This window comes from Tursiops truncatus, chromosome 6, assembly GCF_011762595.2.
Source record: "Tursiops truncatus isolate mTurTru1 chromosome 6, mTurTru1.mat.Y, whole genome shotgun sequence".
Classification (NCBI taxonomy): domain Eukaryota; kingdom Metazoa; phylum Chordata; class Mammalia; order Artiodactyla; family Delphinidae; genus Tursiops; species Tursiops truncatus.
In genome coordinates, this window is record NC_047039.1 from 11664045 (window position 1) to 11685287 (window position 21243).

General features: G+C 45.7%; 1 protein-coding gene across 9 annotated transcripts in view; it reads right to left on the reverse strand.

Annotated features, from left to right (window-relative positions):
• EPHX2 (epoxide hydrolase 2) overlaps positions 1-13610 on the reverse strand; it is a 66553-nt gene extending 52943 nt beyond the window's left edge. For 5 of the 9 annotated variants that reach the window (XR_012332380.1, XR_012332382.1, XM_073805814.1 and 2 more), the window contains exons 1-2: positions 13262-13609; positions 265-349 (exon numbers count right to left, since the gene is read on the reverse strand). Coding sequence is in view for 6 of the 9 variants with exons in the window: in XM_073805814.1 (XP_073661915.1) it covers positions 265-349; positions 13262-13362 (186 nt within the window). In the remaining 3 variants the exon portion in view is untranslated. Of the gene's footprint in view, positions 1-264; positions 350-13261 lie in introns of all 9 variants that reach the window. The other 4 variants (XR_012332381.1, XM_073805812.1, XM_073805815.1 and 1 more) reach the window with 2 other exon arrangements.
• Positions 13611-21243: the final 7633 nt, after the last annotated feature.

Below are 21243 nucleotides of genomic sequence, written 5' to 3' on the forward strand. Positions count from 1 at the left end.
TACTCTGGCTGCTGTAATTCCCTGGCATAGATCTTCAAGGGCTTGGAAATTTCCTAATCACTGGGGTGTGGCCCTCTGCTTGGATCAAAGAGACAATAGACAATCTGAAATGTCTCCAGCCCAGTCTTGTGAGTTAAGCGTTATTAAGGGGTAAACGGGTGAGGCAGACATGGCCCTGCCCTCACGGAGCTTACGGTCAGCAGGGGAGATGGGTGTGTAGTTACAGAACACCTTCTCAAGGGGGTCTATGAGGGGTCGCCACACCTGGGAAAATGTGATCTCTCCCTTCATCATGCGGGCGCTGGAACCATCTGGGCCTCCTTTCACGAAAGCTCCATTCAGAAAGCCACTGCAAGACACAAAGAAGCATCAGGAACGTTCAGATGACTTCATCACAACGGCAGGTAGGGGACAGACACCTTGATTTTGGACTTCTAGCCTCCGGAACTGTTGTTGAAGCCACCCAGTCTGTGGTCCTTCGTTCTGGTAACCCTAGGTGATTAATACGCCTCAATTCACATCCATCTCTTATATGTGGTCCTGAGGAGTAGCAGACATAGAGAGAGCAGCTCATTGCCTTCTCGCTTCCCTACATTACAAAACATAAGGTCCCATTCCACTTTCTTGATCATTTCCCACACCCAGTGGTGGCTGAGCTACCCCAGCATGGCTGGCTGGGTGACACCAGCCATATAATGGATGGCACGTACCTGGCACGCACGCACAACCCTGAATCCCTGGCCGACTTTAATAACCCATCGCCACAGCCTATACCACTGCATCCAGACACTGATTTATGATCCTTCTTAGTCCAGTGTCCCAGGCAAATATTTACAATGGACTGGAATCGGCAACCCAGTTAAAAGTATTTACCATTCCCATGTTAAGAGAACAAATATCTGGGAGTTTCGTATCTGATAACCGTCAACAACCTTTTACCTGACTAACCCTCTTGCAGGTAACAATAATCAACTTTAGACAAAACATTAAAAAAATATATATCCCGGGCTTCCCTGGTGGCGCAGTGGTTGAGAGTCCGCCTGCCGATGCAGGGGACACGGGTTCGTGCCCCGGTCCGGGAAGATCCCACATGCCGCGAAGCGGCTGGGCCTGTGAGCCATGGCCGCTGAGCCTGCGCGTCCGGAGCCTGTGCTCCACAACGGGAGAGGCCACAACAGTGAGAGGCCCGCGTACCGCAAAAAACAAAACAAAACAAAAACAAAAACAAAACAAAAAAAAATATATATATATATCCCTACTATCTGTACCCTTGCTCCATTTTCCAGCATCAGCAGTGGCTTTGGCACATCTTTGCCATCAGTTGTCTTTTTTAAAAAAACAGCATTGTTAAATTATGCTTACATAACAGCCAATTCACATGTTCTCAGTGTACGATTCAATGACTTGTAGTAATTTTACAGAGGTGTGCAAATATCACCACATTGCAGTTTTAGAGCATTTCCATCGCCTCGAAAAGATCCCTCGTGCCCTTCCCCAGCTGCCGTCCAATTTCAAAGAGCAACATACAGTTCAACTCAACAGTCTTGCACTGAGGACCGAAGGCATCAAGGCATTGTGCCAGATGCCGTGATATAAAGATGGAAAAATTTGGATCTATTCTTAGGGAGCTCACAGGAGAACAAGGGAGGCAACATATAAACAAATAACTATTACACAGTGGGTGAGTGAGATGGAAAAGCAAAGGGAAAATTGTTTTTTCTGCCTGAAGATTAGGGGCTGATAAAAGAAGGGAAGTGAAGGAAGAATACAGCTCTAGAGGAAGGAGATGTCAATGACTCTATAGGACAAAAGCAGGCAGTATTTTTTAAAAAGAAGCAATTTGAGGTAAGTTGTTGCCATTGGAAAGCATGACTTTCAAATTTTAAGGTTAATAAAAGCAGTGAACAGTGAAATGGCTATTACAGAAAATGAAATTAGTGAATCAGAAGACCCACCAAATTTTCCAAGAACAAAGAGTAAAATGATGAAGCAATTAAAATTAATGTGCAAAAAGATAAGACCTATGGAGGCCAAGTTCCTTCAATAAACAAGAAAAATCACAGAAGGAAAGATCAGAGAAGCGATAGTCAAAGGAATAAGGGGAGAAGATGTCTCTGGGCTGAAGAAAAATCTGAGCTCTCAAATCAAAAGTGTTCGCCAAACACGAGGCTAAATTAATGAAAAAAGAACCACAGCAGGTATAGGGTAGGGAAATGTTTCAAATTCCTGGGATAAGAAAGTATAACAGACAACATTTTGTGTAGAAAAACAGATTATACACAAAAGAAAAACAATTCAAACTGATAACAGCCTTCTATTCTGCAACTTTAAATGTAAGAAGATTGTGGAGTAATACTCAGGAGACACTGAGATAAAAAGATAACAAGAAACAATACGCCCCAAATCCATCCACAGACAACTTACTTTATGTCCAGTGAGGTCCTTTGTTTTAGAGATCTTGGTTGATTTCAATAACTGACCAGTTGGGTCATTTGGTTTTTTCTCTTCCCATGCTTTAAATTCCTGCTCTGGTTTTAAATTCGCCAATAAAGAGTGAGCCCACAAAACCACAGTGGCCCCCACCATGATCCCCAGTAAAAGCAGAATTCGGGCCCATGTGCTCACTCTCTTTCTCCTCACGTCCTCACTGTGTGGCCCTAGGAGTGCTGTGTGATTTCCAGGTCTTGTAAGTAACAAACCTTTACTTTTTTCCCTGATGACTACTCCTGAAGGGCGTCTTGCAGTCACAGTAAGAACCACAAGGGCTGGTCCGACCACAGCGTTGATTATTCATAAGCTGAGAACCACACAAACCACTTTCAGACAGGTAAAACTAATACAATTGTTTGCTATCACGGCTTTCCTGGAAAAAAAATTCAAGAAAGACTTCTAGTCAACTTAAAGATAGATCAAAATAAAAATCTTGAGGACAGGAAAGAGATGGTTTAAAAGAAATGATAACAAACAATTGGAAATGAAATTTTTTTAAAATATCATTTACCTTAAAATTAAAAAACAAACGAACAAAAAAAATCTAATGAAAGACGTGTACACTACGTCTTACACTACACTAAAAACTACAAAATTAAGAGAAATTAAAACCCTTGAAAGAGATTAGCGGGGAACCTTCAAGATGGTGGAAGAGTAAGACGCGGAGATCACCTTCCTCCCCACAAATACATCAGAAATACATCTACACGTGGAACAACTCCTACAGAACACCTACTGAACGCTGGCAGAAGACCTCAGACCTCCCAAAAGGCAAGAAACTCCCCACGTACCTGGGTAGGGAAAAGATAAAGAAAAAACAGAGACAAAAGAATAGGGACAGGACCCGCACCAGTGGGAGGGAGCTGTGAAGGAGGAAAGGTTTCCACACACTAGGAAGCCCCTTCGCGGGCGGAGACTGCGGGTGGTGGAGGGGGAAAACTTCAGAGCCACGGAGGAGAGCACAGCAACAGGCACGCGGAGGGCAAAGCGGGGAGATTCCCGCACAGATGATCAGGGCCGACCGGCACTCACCAGCCCAAGAGGCTTGTCTGCTCACCCGCCGGGGCAGGCAGGGATGGAAGCTGAGGCTCGGGCTTCGGTCGGAGCGCAGGGAGAGGACTGGGGTTGGCGGCGTGAACACAGCCTGCAGGGGGTTAGTGCGCCACGGCTGGCCGGGAGGGAGTCCGGGGAAAAGTCTGGACCTGCCGAAGGGGCAAGAGACCATTGTTTCGGGGTGTGTGACGAGAGGGGATTCAGAGCACGGCCTAAATGAGCTCCAGAGACGCGTGCAAGCCACGGCTAAAAGCGCAGACCCCAGAGACGGGCATGAGACGCTCAAGCTGCTGCTGCCGCCACCAAGAAGCCTGTGTGCGAGCACAGGTCACTATCCACGCTGCCCCTCCTGGGAGCCTGTGCAGCCCGCCACTGCCAGGGTCCCGGGATCCAGGGACAACTTCCCCGGGAGAACGCACGGCGCGCCTCAGGGTGGGGCAACATCACACAGGCCTGTGCCGCCGCAGGCTCGCCCCGCATCCATACCGCTCCCTCCCCCCGGCCTGAGTGAGCCAGAGCCCCCGAATCAGCTGCTCCTTTAACCCCGTCCTGTCTGGGTGCAGAACAGATGCCCTCAGGTGACGTACACGCAGAGGCGGGGCCAAATCCAAAGCTGAGACCCGGGAGCTGTGAGAACAAAGAAGAGAAAGTGAAATCTCTCCCAGCAGCCTCAGAAGCAGTGGATTAAAGCTCCACAATCAACTTGATGTACCCTGCGTCTGTGGAATACATGAATAGACAACGAATCATCCCAAATCGAGGAGGTGGACTTTGGGAGCAACTGTAGACTTGGGGTTTGCTTTCTGCATCTAATTTGTTTCTGGTTTTATGCTTATCTTAGTTTAGTATTTAAAGTTTATTATCATTGGTAGATTTGTTTACTGATTTGGTTGCTCTCTTCTTTTTTTAAAATTTTATAAATATATATTTTTCCTCCTTTTTCTCTTTTTGTGAGTGTGTATGGGTACACTTCTTTGTGTGATTTTGTCTGTATAGCTTTGCTTTTACCATTTGTCCTAGGGTTCTGCCTGTCCATTTTTTTTTTTTTTTTGTATAGTTTTTAGCACTTGTTATCACTGGTGGATTTGTTTTTTTGGTTTGGTTGCTCTCTTGTTTCTATTTTTTTAATACTTTTTTCTTTTTAATACTTTTTTCTTTTTTAATAACTTTATTTTATTTTTCCTTCTGTCTGTCTGTCTTTTTTTTTTTTTCTTTCTCCCTTTTCTTTTGAGCCGTGTGGCTGACAGGGTCTTGGTGCTCCCGCTGGGTGTCAGGCCTGAGCCTCTGAGGTGGGAGAGCCTAGTTCAGGACATTGCTCCACCAGAGACCTCCTGGCCCATGTAATATCAAACAGTGAAAGCTCTCCCAGAGATCTCCATCTCAACGCTAAGACCCAGCTCCACTCAATGACCAGCAAGCTACAGTGCTGGACACCCTATGTCACACAACTAGCAAGACAGGAACACAACCCCACCCATTAGCACATAGGCTGCCTAAAATCGTAAGGTCACAGACACCCCAAAACACACCCCCAAAAAACACCTGGACATGGTCCTGCTCACCAGAAAGACAAGATCCAGCTTCATCCACCAGAACACAGGCACCAGGCCCCTCCACCAGGAAGCCTACACAATCCACTGAACCAACCTTAGCCACTGGGGACAGACACCAAAAACAACGGGAACTATGAACCTGCAGCCTGTGAAAAGGAGACCCCAAATACAGTAAGTTAAGCAAAATGAGAAGACAGAAAAACACACAGCAGATGAAGGAGCAAGAAAAAAACCCACCAGACCAAATAAATGAAGAGGAAAGAGGCAATCTACCTGAAAAAGAATTCAGAGTAATGATAGGAAAGATGATCCAACATCTTGTAAATAGAATGGAGAAAATACAAGAAACGTTTAACAAGGACCTAGAAGAACTAAAGAGCAAACAATGATGAACGATACAATAAAAAATTAAAAATTCTCTAGAAGGAATCAATAGCAGAAGAACTGAGGCAGAAGAACGGATAAGTGACCAGGAGGATAAAATTGTGGAAATAACTACCACAGAGCAGAATAAAGAAAAAAGAATGAAAAGAATTGAGGACAGTCTCAGAGACCTCTGGGACAATATTAAACGCACCAACATTCGAATTATAGGGGTCCCAGAAGAAGAGGAGGAAAAAAAAAGGGACTGAGAAAATATTTGAAGAGATTATAGTTGAAAACTTCCCTAATATGGGAAAGGAAATAGCCAAGTCCAGGAAGTGCAGAGAGTCCCATACAGGATAAATCCAAGGAGAAACACACCAAGACATATTAATCAAACTATCAAAAATTAAATACAAAGAAAAAGTATTAAAAGCAGCAAGGGAAAGGCAACAAATAACATACAAGGGAATCCCCATAAGGTTAACAGCTGATCTTTCAGCAGAAACTCTGCAAGCCAGAAGGGAGTGGCAGGACATATTGAAAGTGATAAAAGGGAAAAACCTACAACCAAGATTACTCTACCCAGAAAGGATCTCATTCAGATTCGACAGAGAAATTAAAAGCTTTACAGACAACCAAAAGCTAAGAGAAGTCAGTACCACCAAACCAGCTTTACAACAAAGGCTAAAGGAACTTCTCTAGGCAGGAAACACAAGAGAAGGAAAAGACCTACAATAACAAATCCAAAACAATTAAGAAAATGGTAATAGGAACATACATGTTGATAACTACCTTAAATGTAAATGGTTTAAATGTTCCAACCAAAAGACATAGACTGGCTGAATGGACACAAAATCAAGACCCATATATGTGCTGTCTACAAGACACCCACTTCAGACCTAGGGACACATACAGACCGAAAGTGAGGGGATGGAAAAAGATATTCTATGCAAATGGAAATCAAAAGAAAGCTGGAGTAGCAATTCTCATATCAGACAAAATAGACTTTAAAATAAAGACTATTACAAGAGACAAAGAAGGACACTACATAATGATCAAGGGATCAATCCTAGAAGAAGATATAACAATTGCAAATATATATGCACCCAACATAGGAGCACCTCAATACATAAGGCAAATACTAACAGCCATAAAAGGGGAAATCGACAGTAACACAATCATAGTAGGGGACTTTAACACCCCACTTTCACCTATGGACAGATCAACCAAAATGAAAATAAAGAAGGAAACTCAAGCTTTAAATGATACATTAAACAAGATGGACCTAAAACTGACCATTTTAACCACTTTTAAGTGTAGAGATCAGTGCCATTAAGTACCCTGTTGTGCAACCATCACCACTATCCATCTCCAGAACTTCTTCGTCTTCCTATCTTTACAACCTAAAATTTTGAACCCATTAAACAATACTCCTCTTTCTCCCTCCCAGCCATCATTTTAAATCAGATTATATTGCATACATTTTGTATCCTCCTCAATCATCCAGAAAACATTAGTTGTATATGAAATTTAATCTTACACTGTTTACTATCATCGTTACTAGTGATTTTTGCACACCTGAACTCTTGAGACTCAACCATTGTATCTAGAATTCAATCGTTGTTCCCCAAAGGGAATCTTCACCTACTGAATACATACATTCATAGCTAATAATGTACAGCTGACCCTTGAACAACACTGGGGTTTAGGGCACTGACCCTCTGCAAAAATCCCTGTATAACCCATAGTTGGCCCTCTGACTACGTGGTTCCTCAAAATCCTTGGATTTGACCAACCTCAGATAGTGTGGTACTGTAGTATTCACTACTGAAAACAAACAAAAAAACCAATGTACTAGTGGACCTGCGCAGTTCAAACTTGTGTTGTTCAAGGGTCAACTGTATTAGGCAAAGGAGCTGGAAGCAGCAGATTTGTCTCATGATAAAACTGGAAGCAAAGTAATCTACCTGCCTGGGGAAAGTTCTGGTGAGAGTGAGCACGAGAGGCTGGAAGGAAGGATGGTTAAGTAACCTGGCTGTGGCAGTGTGGGGCAGAAATGTTATTATTGTTTCCACCCCAACTGGCCAATAGCAGATGGGTGTACTGCGATTCAATCCTGACACTACCTGTCCAGAGTTAGCACAGACCCCACAGGTTGAAGGCAAGTCTTCCACAGACCTGCCCTCACGTCAGACACCAGCTGCAGTCTCAGGGGTTCTCCAGGCCACCCATACTTCTGACCATCTGGCTACAAATTTGGGGGTTCCCACAACCCTCCAGTTCCGATAATTCACTAGAACAACTTACAGAACACTGAAAAGTGTTACTTACTTTTAAGTTTTACTATTAAGTTTTATTTTAAAGAATACACAGGAGGCAAGGTCTGCGAGGGCGCACAGGGCATCGGGGCCCTCTCGCCATGAAATCAGGGCACATCATCCTCCTGGCAAATTGATGCGGTCACCAACCAGGAAGCTCCACTGAGCCTCAGTGTACAGAGATTTTACTGGGGCTTCATTAGGCATGATTGATTAACTCATTGGCTACATGTCTGAACTAAATCCCCAGGGTTCTCCCCTCCCTAGAGCTCTGGCAGGTACAAAGTCTCAAACCTCTAATCACAGAGATGGGCCTTTCTGGTGACCAGCCCGCATTAGGAAGCTCTGCAGAGCCTCCCACCAGGTGAGTAACCTCATTAGCACAACAAAGACACACTGATCGCTCAGGAAATCCCAAGGGTTTTTAGAAGCTCTGTACTAGGAACCCAGGACAAACACCAGACAAATTCATCATTATATTGATAGGAAAAACACAGGTAGCAATGAACATGTCTGCTGACAGAAAAGATTATGTTAATAGTAGGAGTTACTATATATGCATATTAAAAAAACAAAAGTAATCTTAAGGAGAACGAGAAACAAAATGTATCAGTAAGAAGACTAGAAACAAGATGTTTCCCCAAGGGAAGCTGGAAGAAAAGAACTTGATCAACCCAACTAAAGATGGGAAAAAGAAGGGAGAAAAAAAGAAGTAGCAGAAGAGATGGTAAGTGGAAAACATAAATCATGGTAGAAATCACGAATTCCTAGAAACCAAGAAGAAAGTGACAATCCAATACAAAAATGGGCAAATGGTATAAACAGGTAAACACCAAAGGAAAAAATACAAATAGCCAACAACAATGAACAGTGGAGAGGAAAATGCAGACTGATACAAGGTAATGTTTTTCCTTCATCTGACTGGCCAAAGTTTAAAAGGGTTCTGACTTCCCCGGTGGCGCAGTGGTTAAGAATCCACCTGCCAATGCAGGGGACACGGGTTTGAGCCCTGGTCTGGGAAGATCCTACATGCCGTGGTGCAGCTAAGCTGGTGAGCCACAACTACTAAGCCTGCACTCCAGAGCCTGCAAGCCACAACTACTGAAACCCGCATGCCACAACTGCACCTAGAGCCCATGCTCTGCAACAAGAGAAGCCACCGCAATGAGAACCCTCTGCACCGCAATGAAGAATAGGCCCCGCTCGCTGCAACTAGAGAAAGCCTGTGTGCAGCAATTAAGACCCAACACAGCCAAAAATAAATAAAGAAATAAATTTATTTTAAAAAAAAAGGGTTTAAGAGAACCATCTCCTCTGCAGGGAGGATCTGGGCTGGCCTTCTTATGCAATGTCGGGACAGGTACAGCATTTTTTGAACAGCTTGGCAGGATCTGTCAATATTTTAAATGTAAATACATACACTTTTACTTGGCAACTCCACTTTTAGAAAACTACCCTACAGAAACATTAGTGACATTATTTGTAACAGTGACAACTAACAAATAAATAAATGTCCACCAACAGGGAAAAATGGTTAAATAAATTACAGCACTTCCGTATTGTGGAATACTAAGGAGTGGTTAAAAAGAGCAAGGTAGATCTATGTAAATGGACACAAAAGATATCCAACTGTCGAATGAAATAAAAGTTAAAATTACGTAAAAAAAATGAAAACCTAGAACAATATATGTTCTGTGATTCTATTGTTTTTTTTTAACCTACCCGTCTACCAATCTACCTACCTACCAATCTATGCGTAAATGTGTCTGTAAATTCATATAAATAAGTGACAGGCTGACGATCCCTTATTAGAAACCTCAGAACTACATGAGTTTCAAAAGTCAGAATCTTTCCGATTGTTAAGGTAAAATGGGGGATATACCACACATTAAGTACCCTCTCCAGGAGAGCCTGCAGCAGCCTTCATCATCAAACTCATTAATATGTTTACAGTGAGATGTGTCATTATTTACAGTAGTAGGATAGATAATGGTAAGCCTCATGCTTGTCCAGATCAGACTTGCTACCACATGAAGACAGGTCGGATTTTACTGCCCCAAAACTATGAAAACAAACAAACGAAACCCTTGGTTTTGGATAAATGAATTATGTGTCAACTAAGATGATATCTGGGATGGGGAAAGGAACAAGGAAAGGTGAAGAGGCACTGACCTTTCCTGTTCTACATTATTCTGTTCATTTGAATATATTCATAATAAGAATGCATTTCCGTTATCAGTTGTCAAATTAAAACCCATATGTAAAATTAAAAATGAGGAAAGATGCTTCAGAGAGTACAGAGAAGCCCAGAGGTGCAAAGAGCAACCCCAAATCTGGGAACTGCCCCAGAAGCTCCTGGAAACATTCAATAAATATTTCCTGAAACAGCACACAGGATATGAGTAGGAAGTTCTGCTTCTCAAATACTCTTTCTGTATTGGCTGGTCACTCGTTTCTCGTGCTCAGAAAACGTTCACTGAGCATTGCTTATGGCGAGCACCTCAAGTTCTAGGGTCAACATTTTTGAAAGAAACTGACACTTTAATCATTCCAAGGGTTCAGTCAGTCCAGTGGTGCCAGGCAGACCGTCCACGAGGCTGGGTGAGAAGGTATTAAAGGAAGCACACGATGACTGTCTACAGGTCAGATCTGGATCTCAGGGAACCATCCTGGTTCCTCCAGATCACGTCAGGCTCCGTTGCCAAGGCACCACCATCGCCAAGGCACCACCGTCTCCAGCAAGCACACCCTCCGCGGCCTCTGCTCTGGAGGACCACAGATGAGACTGGAGCTCCCTCTCCCTGCCTCCCCTGTATGATGCTGGAGGAATCTGCATCCCTCTGTTTCACCCCAGGTATTCAACAATCTCTCCACTGCTGGAGTTCAGCACAGCCACTGGCCCCCGCACCACCTTGTCCTCAGGCAGGTATTGACAGATGTCTGGGCCCTCACCCCCTAATCCACTCTCAGCTTCAACACCAGCCTCACAGGCTTCCTCTGTCCTCGGCTGGGCCCTGCAGCCTGGATTCTTCATCTTCATCTTCGTCTTCCATGCCAGTGACCCTGCAAACTCCTAGCTCAAGAAGGTCTCGTCTGCTTCCGTTCCAGTCTCCACCAGGCTTCACCATCTCTCCACACTGTTGCCCCCTCCAGCTGCCAAACTCTCAAATCTTAAACTGGGAGCGGTGGCCTCTTTCCTCTTGCCAATGTCCTTGATCCATCACCGCAGCTGATTGTGAGCAACAATTATTTTACTACATCTCCACCCCAGCTCAACTCAGAGTCAACTGCTATCAAATTAGGTACGTGCTCAGCCTGACCTTCGCGTGGTGCTACGATGCAGGCCCAGCCAACTTCCTCACTTCCCTCTCATGCCTTCCCTCCTGTCTGGCTAGGCTGGAATACTCAGTGTTTTGTGAACTCTCCTTGCTTTCCACCTCCCAGCCTTTGCTCACCTGGAAAGTCCTCCCTTCACATCTCTCCTCATCAGCATCCTATCAGTCTTCTCAGGGTCTGCCTCTGGTTCCTGATTCCCCCTGATCAGACCTCATCTCTCCCTCCTTTGAAGCAACTAAGAACTCTGTACCTCTCATGGCACTGCCTTCATTTTGAACTATGGCATCTGTGGATGTCTGAGTTTTTATACCAGATAGCAAGCAAGTTGGAAATGCCCGGTGCAAGGTAGGCCCTTGAGGCTCACTGTCTGAATTCACACCTTCATGGTTAGTTCACAGACTCCATAGGCTAATAAGGTCAAAGTCACAGACTCTGACCTCCTGGGGTCAGCTAGGTTTGCTATAACCTGTTTATGGCTTCTGGGAACAATCGTGACCGTGGTCACAGGGAGAATGTGTGAGTCAGTGTCACACTAGATGAACGAAATATGCCCAAAAATCACTCTGAATGTGCATGAGACTTTAATAAAAAGATGTATCAGGAACACAGTTACCCACCCACCTTACACGTCATCTAATCTAACTAGCACAAAAATTTCTAGGGGAGGTGTTTTCTTATTTTAAGACTAACACTAAGGTCTCAGTTGAGTTGACTAAGTCAGGTTAAGCAAGGTCACCCAACGCTAAGTGTTAGAATTGAGATTTTAACCTGGGTCTGACTCAGAGACCAGTGCTCTTTGAAATTCCCCACATCTGTAAACTTGTACACTTGTGACCTGTGTACTCACAAATATACTCTCAAGTATATTCACTGGTATACTCACAAGTATACTTGTGACTTATATATTCACAAGTCACGTTCACTCCCACATTGACGAGGTCACAGGTACAAACATATCTCATATTGTAGCTTACTCTCTTTTTATGTCTTTTAAAAAAAATAAAATTTATGGGCCAAAAAAAAATAAAGTGAAACACCGTGGTTAAAAGAGCTTCCAGGAAATGCAATCAAAACCATAGTGAGATATCACTTCATATCTGTTAGAATGGCTATTATCAAAAAGACAAGCAATAATATGTGTTGGCAAGGATGTGGAGAAAGGGAAACCTTTGTACAGCGCCGACTGGAATGTAAATTGGTGCAGCCAGAGGGATATTTAGGTATATTTCTTCCAGGCATTTTCAACATGTAGCTTTTTTCCATACTTGAAAAATAGTTTTTCCATAGTTTCCATGTTGTATAAACAGTTGTACACTCTGGTGGGTTAGTTTTTTTGCACTTATTGTAACAGATATTTTCTGATGTCACTGAAATCTCTTCCTGAACGTCACGTTTACTGGTGATGCTTCCTTGTCTACCATTTTCCAGTGCTTAGGCTTTGGGGCCGTTTCTGGTTTGCTGTTATAATGTGCAGGGCACAGGACTTTTTTCTCTAGAAACCTCAGCTTAGGTCTTTAAGATCCATTCCATTACAGAGAAGTAAGCGGGCAGCAGTCAGCTCGCGGAGCAATTTCTCTTACTTTAAGAAAAGCTTTCAGGGGCTTCCCTGGTGGCGCAGTGGTTGAAAGTCCGCCTGCCGATGCAGCGCACACGGGTTCGTGCCCCGGTCCGGGAAGATCCCACATGCCGCGGAGCGGCTGCGCCTGTGAGCCATGGCCGCCGAGCCTGCGCGTCGGGAGCCTGCGCGTCGGGAGCCTGCGCGTCCGGAGACTGCGAGGTCGGGAGCCTGCGCGTCGGGAGCCTGCGCGTCCGGAGCCTGTGCTCCGCAACGGGAGAGGCTACAACAGTGAGAGGCCCACGTACCACACACAAAAAAAGAAAAGCTTTTAATATAAAGGTCAATTTTGGAGTCCTCAGAGAGATTTAAATAATCAGCATTCAGAAAGACAGTGGATCTAGTTACACACACTGGTACTTTAGGGTCGAGTAATTGTTTTAACCTTTCACCTAGCGCTCTCGCCCTACAGCAATCTGAAACCAGGGCTGGGAGTCCCGAAAGGCAACTTCTCCCAGGGGTCGCGCTCCTGCCGCCCGGACACACCCGCGCAGGCTTCTGAGTGCGGGCAGCGGCCCGGGTCCCCTTACCTGGGCAGCGCCAGCTCCTCCTCCGCACGGTCCCAGGAGCTGGCGAGCGAGGGCAGCGCCAGGACCCCGTCCAGGTCGAACACGGCAGCACGCAGCGCCATGACTGCCTGCACCTCAGCCTTCCACCCAGGTACAGGCCGCTGCGAGGAGATGGACGAAGGCCGGGGCGCGGGACCAGAGCGGCGAGCCGACGCGGCCTCCCAAGGCGAGTTCGGCCCCGCCCAAGCCCCCTGTCCTGGCCCCGGCTCCGCCCCTGCCTCGGCTTCCGCCCCGCCCTCTGTTCTGGCCCCGGCGCCCCCAACCCCCTTGCCCTGGCCTCCGTCTCGCCCCCTGTCCCGGACTTGACCACGCCCCACAGCCGCCCCAACCCCTTGTCCTGGTGCCGCCGGCGTTTCGTCCCACCGGGCTTCACTTGATGTACCCGCACCCACCGCGGCCCGGGCTCCATCTCCACCGCCTCCCGGCGCCTGGACCCTGGGGCTAGAATCTCACTTCCGCCCGGAGAGAAAGGGGGCCTGAGAAAGAGCCAGAGGCCACAGACCCTTGAGAGAGAGAGAGAGAGAGGCCAAAAGTTTCTTCATTAAATATTTGGATCCTCTATATTCGTTTTGGTTGTCATATCTAGTAAAGTAATAGCTTTGTTGCCCTTCTTTTCTAGATTCTGTACATATAGTTACAGGTCTGTCACTATCCTGACCATGAGCCTCTAGTCACACTCTTCTTTGTCAAAGCAAAATGTATTTCTAGAATAAAATATCATGCTCCAGGTATTGTATGCCAACCCAGAATACGTCCATCCCAGTCTCTTGTGAAATGAAGTTTAGAAGGAATAAATGTGAACTATGATTACCCCTTTGTACAGCCTTCTTGTACTAATGCTGCCTAAAAAGGTTTGAGCTTTGTTTTAAACCACACTCTTGGCTCATTTGTGTTTCTGGAAAACCTAAGCCTTAGGAGTGTCCGGGCTGTGCTTGCAAATGGGTTGTTGGACTCTTTGTACCTTTGTAGTCAGCTCCATGAATTAAAACATACTCCTGGCCTGATGTTCCAACTTGCCATGAGCACAGCTCAGGACATAGGTGCCGAAGACCTCCCTCCCTCTTTCACAGTGTCATCTGTGAATTTACCCAAGATATTTTCCCCCTTTAGCTAGAAGAGATAGATACCTGCTGAAATCAAGAAAGACTTGATCTACCAACCATCAATCTGATCGACAAGACAAATGAGTCTGCCTTGCGGTGTCTTGTTCTAGTGAACCAGGACCACACCTGCTTCTCTTGCTTTATAACCTCTTCTGGGATTGTGCCTGAGACAGTGTTTTCTGAGATCTGCTCCTGAGAAGCAGGAAATAATTAACCACCCCAAATGTTGTAGAAATAACTGAAAAAAAAATTCGATATTGCACCTGGACGACGCTGGGTGACCTGTTTCAGAACACTTTCAGTGGAGTTTTTGGAGATAGACGCTAGATTACCCTAGATTTGAAGACTGAGCCAGAATTAAAGTGAATACATACAGTAGTCACTCAAGAAATTGGTGATCTCTTACCTCCACACTTGCATATGCAATTTCTTATTCAGCACCTCCTCATGAATATCTCATAGGTTATCTCGAATTTCTCATGACTGAAACAGAACTCTGGCTGCATTCCCACCTCCCAAGCCTGCTCCTGGTCTTACTAAAGGGCCTTCCCTTCCAGTTGCTCAATTCAAAGAACTTGGACCCCTGGTTTCCAGCTAACCCCTGTGTCCTTGAACTCAGTCCCAGTGGTAGCCAGCTGATTGGGGCAGAGGTGACAGCTTCCACATCCGTGGTGGTGTTTTTCTGGGAGACTTTCTTAAAGGCCCAGTCTGAGGCTCACTACGCCATTCTTTTCAAAGATTTTGCAGGTTCCTAGTTTCCTGTATTCAATCTCTCCCTATTTAAATTAACTAGAGTGATTTCTGTTGCCTGACTGGTGCAGTACTGTTTAGGAATACATGTATGTGTTTGTAAAATGTAGCGAAGTGAAGAGAAAGGTCACACTGACCGAACTGGATTTTATAAATCCCCCTTAAAAAAAAAAAGAAACTTAGAATATGAGACTCCACTTTAGATGGAAATCATCTTTGGTGAAGAGGAAATTATGGAGCTGTCTTATGGACCTTTGTTTATTCCTGGGCTGTAAACTATAGCACCTGGTGAGTTACGGAGCTTCCTGGATGAATTGCTGAGGCAAAGATTAGAGGTTTCGATCGCATTTTATTGTGCTCTGCTCTTTGTCATGGGTCATCGTCCCACTGTGCTTTCTGCCACCCAAGGTACGGGAAGATGAGAGCTCACTCAGCTGGGCTATGGAAAAGGGATATCTTTTTGAAATGTGCATCCTAACCCTTATGTTTGCTAATTTGAATATTTATAAAATTTGTTTTAGGTGATAGCACGGATTCATAAAACATGGCTAATGTAGTCGTGAAAATTCAGAAGTTACATCTGCTGTCAGTCACTAAATTTGTATTGAACTCATTACACTGAACTCATTAGGTTTTGTGTTGGATTTCCTGCCCCTGCTACCCCTTTCCCACCTCCTGCGAGGCCTTGGTTTTCCAACGCTACTTTAACACTCTGTTTAATTCCTAGGGGTTGAGAGAGAGGTTCACACTGCTGCTTCTCCTGCTGTAGGTGTTTGAATCAAGCTTAAAGTTGTCTCAAGCTGTTTTCTAAACCCACATTCCGCCTGAAGCTTCGTCCTTCTTTCGTGCAGCAAATAAATTTCTTTTATTCATTCAACAAATATGTATGGAGCACCTGCTGTGTGCCACGTGCTTTCTTGGCAATTGGGATTCACTGGTAAATAAAACAGACAAAAAATAGAGATGACCAAGAAGTTTCCATTTTAGTGGAATGATGAATTCAAGGAGTTGCCAGTTGTCTGTGGGACAATGAGAAAAATGAGACAGGGAATATTGATAGTGGCTACTCGTCGTGTTTCTTCTTTGTCATTGTTTTGGCTGCCAACACCTATAACCTCTTGCTACATTTGGAAAATTCTGCCCCGTAGTGGACATCTATCATTCAGAGATGCACAATGTCCTTCAAACATCGCTCTAATTTAATATCTCACATTTTGAGTTTTACCGTCTTAAGGTAGCCTCCGCAAACACCACGTTAGCTGGGCTCCCTTAACACTGATCACGTGACAGGGGCTCTGCCAGTCACGTGAGAGTTGGGTATGGGAATGAGCAAACTGAAGCAACAGCTGTGTGAGCTGGAACTTTCTTCCAGCCACAGCAGTAGCAGAAGCATCTAGTTTTGATCTCGGAGAGACAGCAGGGGCTAGAGGTCATAGGCAAAGTGGCCCTGACTCTTTTCCCCGTTTGAAAGCTAGAATGTTTCCAGGAGGCAAAAACTGTAAAAACAGGTACGAAGTTTATTATTAGAGACACAGCATAACCTGTGGGAGAGCCCACAGAGAAGCAGTTTGTTTATTTAAGACAGAAGCAAGGCAGAAATACACACCCAGAGAACAGTCCTGGAGTCCTGAATGAGGAGGCAGTAAGGAGGTGATTTAAATCACTTACATAGGGCAGTCCTTCCAGGTCTTTGTTTACACTTGGCCAATTATCTTGTTTCTTTTTTCACACTTGACTGGTCCCAGGACACTCCCCAACATGCATGCGCAACTTTTTGTTAAGGTGGATCCCACTGCAGAGGCCTATGGGTGCATGTCCACACTATTATGCAGTGGCATCCCCTCCCTTTCTGACCCACAAGGAGCCTTCCTGCGCATGTGCAGTCAGGGAAGTTTTCCTGACCTCAGGAGTGGCCGTCTTGTCTCTTTATTTCAGCGGAGCTCAGCTTCTGCCACTAGCTTTGTCCTTGGAGTGTCTGGGGGAGAACAAAGCTTCAATTTTACTGCCCTTGACAAACACCAGTTGTCCAGCCCAGGGGACCATCTATCTCCTCTCTCAGATTCTCTGGGGAGGCTGAGACAGAGCTGCTCCAGTCTAGCTCTGGCTGTGCATGGTGCCAATGGGGTGACACAGTGATGGCTTTGTTAAAATTGTACCTGGTGTGGTTTGCTGTCACTGCATTGTTCTTGGCTGTGTGGTTTCCACACCTGCTTCTCTTGTCCTCCCTGAGATGCTGTGAGATATCAGTATCCTATAATGAGACCCCTTCTGCTTATAAGACTGAGAGAAATGTCTGTGGTTGCAAAGAAGAACCCTGTAAGACGTAGCCACCTTATGAATCTAAGAAGGAAGAGCCACTCTGACCATAGAATCCAAAAATGCTAAGGGCTCACGTTCTCAGGTGAAGGCCTGTGAGCTTAGCTCAGCAAATCAGACGCACCCAGTCCAGACTTTACAGCAGGAGCTGGTGAGGGGAGCAGGGCAAGACGAGAAACGTTTTGGTTGGCAGTTTCGGGGTGGCAGCAACAGCCGGGGTCCCCAGCTGGCAGGGACGGAGCAGGCCCTGTGACCCTCTGCTTTCGGTGGCAATAGTTTCAGCGCTATAGTTGACACTCATAGCGCGAGCACTTCAGCAATAGGGTCCAACTCTAACTTTTACAATGACGAAGCCTGTGCCTGCCTTTTCTTCCTTACTTTGTTAATCTATTTTATTTTCTGCCCACTCCATTACTTTATATGCAGTATGCTTTTGATGGACTTTATGGTTTATTCCATAAGAAACAGAATTTCAAGATGACCTTGTGTCAGGATTAGAGCAAGAAAGTGCATTGACTAGAGAGGCAAGACTTGGAGCTGACTGGAGTAACTGACGAGATGTAAGACTTTGTCCCTTTGGGGTTACGATGAGCTCTTTTGTGTCTGTGAGGAATGGCTGTCTTGTGTTAGTGTTCTAACTATGTTCTCTTAGATTCACTATTGGTCCATTTGGTATGCATTACAAACAAGGCAACTAATGGCCAAAGTTGTCTACATCTTCCCAGTGATCCAGCCTTCAGGGGAGCACAGACATCATATTACAAACCCTCCAGCCAATCTCAAGTCCACACCCCCGGCCATCTCCTTTACCTCTCTCTCTTACACCGGGCCAATACTTCCCCTGCAGTGAATCACCCCAGGGCCAGGTACTGAACCACCGGAGACCACCCCTATACCCACAGCCCACAAAAATGATTCAAGCTATCCAGTCCTAGGCTGCTGACCCTGTCCTGCCTTACCTTCCCTACAGAAACTCCAATACATTCTCTGGGCCATGCTTTCTCCTTTGCCCTTCCTGCCCTCTGTCTGGCCCATGTGCTTCCCCGTGTGGCCCCATGTGACATGCCATGATTCCTACTTCTGGGGATCTGTGAGTATAAACTTCTTCCTCTGTGACAATCATTCCCGTGTCTGCATGTCTTACCATACCTGATTGAAACAAATCCTGGGTACACATTTTAGAACAGAATGGGTAGGTGTGAGCATTTTTTTCAAAGTGTAATTATGGAAAGTTGGGTGTGCATTGGTGGGAGGAGCCAAAGAGCAAATTTGTGGGAGTTTCCCAGCATTTAAACTCCTTTCAAATATTCTGGGAAAGTTCCCACCTTGAATGTGGCAGAAGCCACCTTTCACATAGTTCCAAACACCAGATTCCTGCTTCCTCAGCCTTCCATGCATTTCGTTCACGAGCCCATGATTAATCAGATGCGTTTATCCTGACCTTTGTATTGGGAGCTAGTGACACAATGAAGTAGGAATAGAGGAGAATTAATTCTGACAGCAGCAGGAGTGGCTGGTTTCCAGGGACAGCAGTGACAGCAGTACCAGTGACAGATGGTGCAAGGTTTTGCATCCATTTCTGCAGCAGCAGGGCCCACTATGCTGGTAATAGCTTGTGATTTGGGCTTTAGTCTGGCTGGTGTTTCCCTCGCTCTCACCTGTGCTCCAGGGGGGGTTCTCCAGCTTTGTAAGTACACCTGTGAACTTCCCATTGCCCTTTAATGAAATCATTTTCTGCTTAAATTAATCAATAGATTTTTATTGCTCAAACCAAAGACCCTGACTGATACAATCTATTATTTTCCCTTTTCCTTCCCTCTTTCCTTCCTTCCTTCCTTCCTCCTCGCTTTCTCTCTCTATGCATTTAATACTTGCATAACTTTATATACACACAGATATACATATATATCAATATGAAAGTACTTATGGTAAAATATTAACATTTGTTAGTTCTGGATAGTGGGAATGTTGGTGGTTACTTTTATGTGTTTTAATATTCTCAAAAGATAATGCTAGCAATCAAAGACACATGTGTAAATATATGCATGTATATATCATATTTGTATATATCACATATATATCGGGTTGGCCAAAAAGTGCGTTTGGGTTTTCTGAAGATCTTACAAAAACCCGGACGATCTTTTTGGCCAACCGATATTTACATACGTACACATATATATCATGTATTATTTCAGTTTTCTAAGCCCTTTATTTATACTAACTCATTTACTCCTCATTACAAGCTTATGAAGTGGAGCCAGTATTCATATCCTCCTTTTACATATGAGGAGACTGAGGCACGGAAGGCTCTAGAGACCTGTCCCAAACCGCACAACCAGAAGTTAAACCCTGGCAGTCATGTCCTGCGTCCTTGGCTTTTAACAATACGTGGGAGATGAGATAGCAAGGTGCAGACCCCAGAGTGTTTTTAGGATGGAGAATGAGCTTCCTTATGGGCTGAGGGGAAGGAACAAGCGAGAGGGAGAGGGAGATACGAGAGAGCCGGGCGACATTTGATAGATGGGGCCACCGGCAGGATCACAGGGCCACGCTTCGCCACGCACAGCAGGAGGAAAAGGACTCCTGATCTGATGTGGGGGAGAAGGAGGCAAAGGGTCAATTTATGGTTTGAAGGAAGGTGAACTTCCTTTTCTGGGAAAGTGAAGGCAAGGTCACCAGCAAGGAGGCCGAGGAGGAAACAGGCAAGCTGCCCCCAAACCAGGTGGCAGCACGAGGGAGCCGGGGTCCTGCAGGGGAGAAGGGGAAGGAGAGAACCGCAGGCTGCTGACTGGCGGCTCTGTCCTTGGTCCTATTTTACTCAGAGCTGTACTGCTCTATTGACAGACAGACCCAGGAGATTCCCCATCTATGGGTGAGGTTGGGGGACCCCAGGAAGTGATCCTGGAGCGCAGGATCCTTCAGAGCAAAGAACGAAGCATCTTCGTAACCAGACGGCAAGTAATCTGCTGTTGGTCCCCACTGGACAAGGACTAGATAGTCACAGGCTCCTCCCCCTTCCCTCCAGAGAGGGTGTGTGTGTGTGTGTGTGAGAGAGAGAGAGAGAGAGAGAGAGAGAGAGAGAGAGAGGGAATGAGCATGCGTCTGTGTGCCTGCCAAGCTGGCGGTCCCTGCTGTGGACCCGCCTGGCTCTTACCTGCAGAAGCATCCGTGCCAGCCTCTCCGTGCTGTCCTCCTCAGCAGGACCTGCATGCGGCTTCTCTGGTCACCAGAGCTGGGAGCCTGGGCACAGCAGCCTGTCTTCAGAACTTGTCCAGCCCTCCCCAGGAAGCCAATCTGACTCTCAGTGTCAGGTCTCCCTCATCCGCCAAGGCATGTCCTGTCCCAGCATCTTTTGACAGGGAAATGAAGACACCCAGCTGTGCCCTGCACCTGCCTTTCCATTCTGGGGGGACTTTGGCCAGCTGACCAGGACCTCCAAGCCAGGCTGGTACTCTGTTCTTTGAATGGCTTGTCTTCTGTGGTCACAGGTAAGAAAGGTGCCCCCGAGCTTGTGTTGGGGACATTGTGAGGGCGGTTCAAAGTGATATGAGCAGATCAGCAGCTTCTGGGCACTTAGGAGGGAGGCATGTCAGAATGCTGGAAGTTGCCTGCTTCTAGAAAAATTTTAGTCTTTTGGTTGTCCCTGCTGGGGCTGTTCAGAGCCCAGTGACAGTCACCCCCTCCCACTGGTGAGGGTGGCTCCGTCTCAGGACTTATTGGCTTTACTTTGTTGAATCTGCTTCTATGTCTTTATTACCACTATTCCTCTTTGGT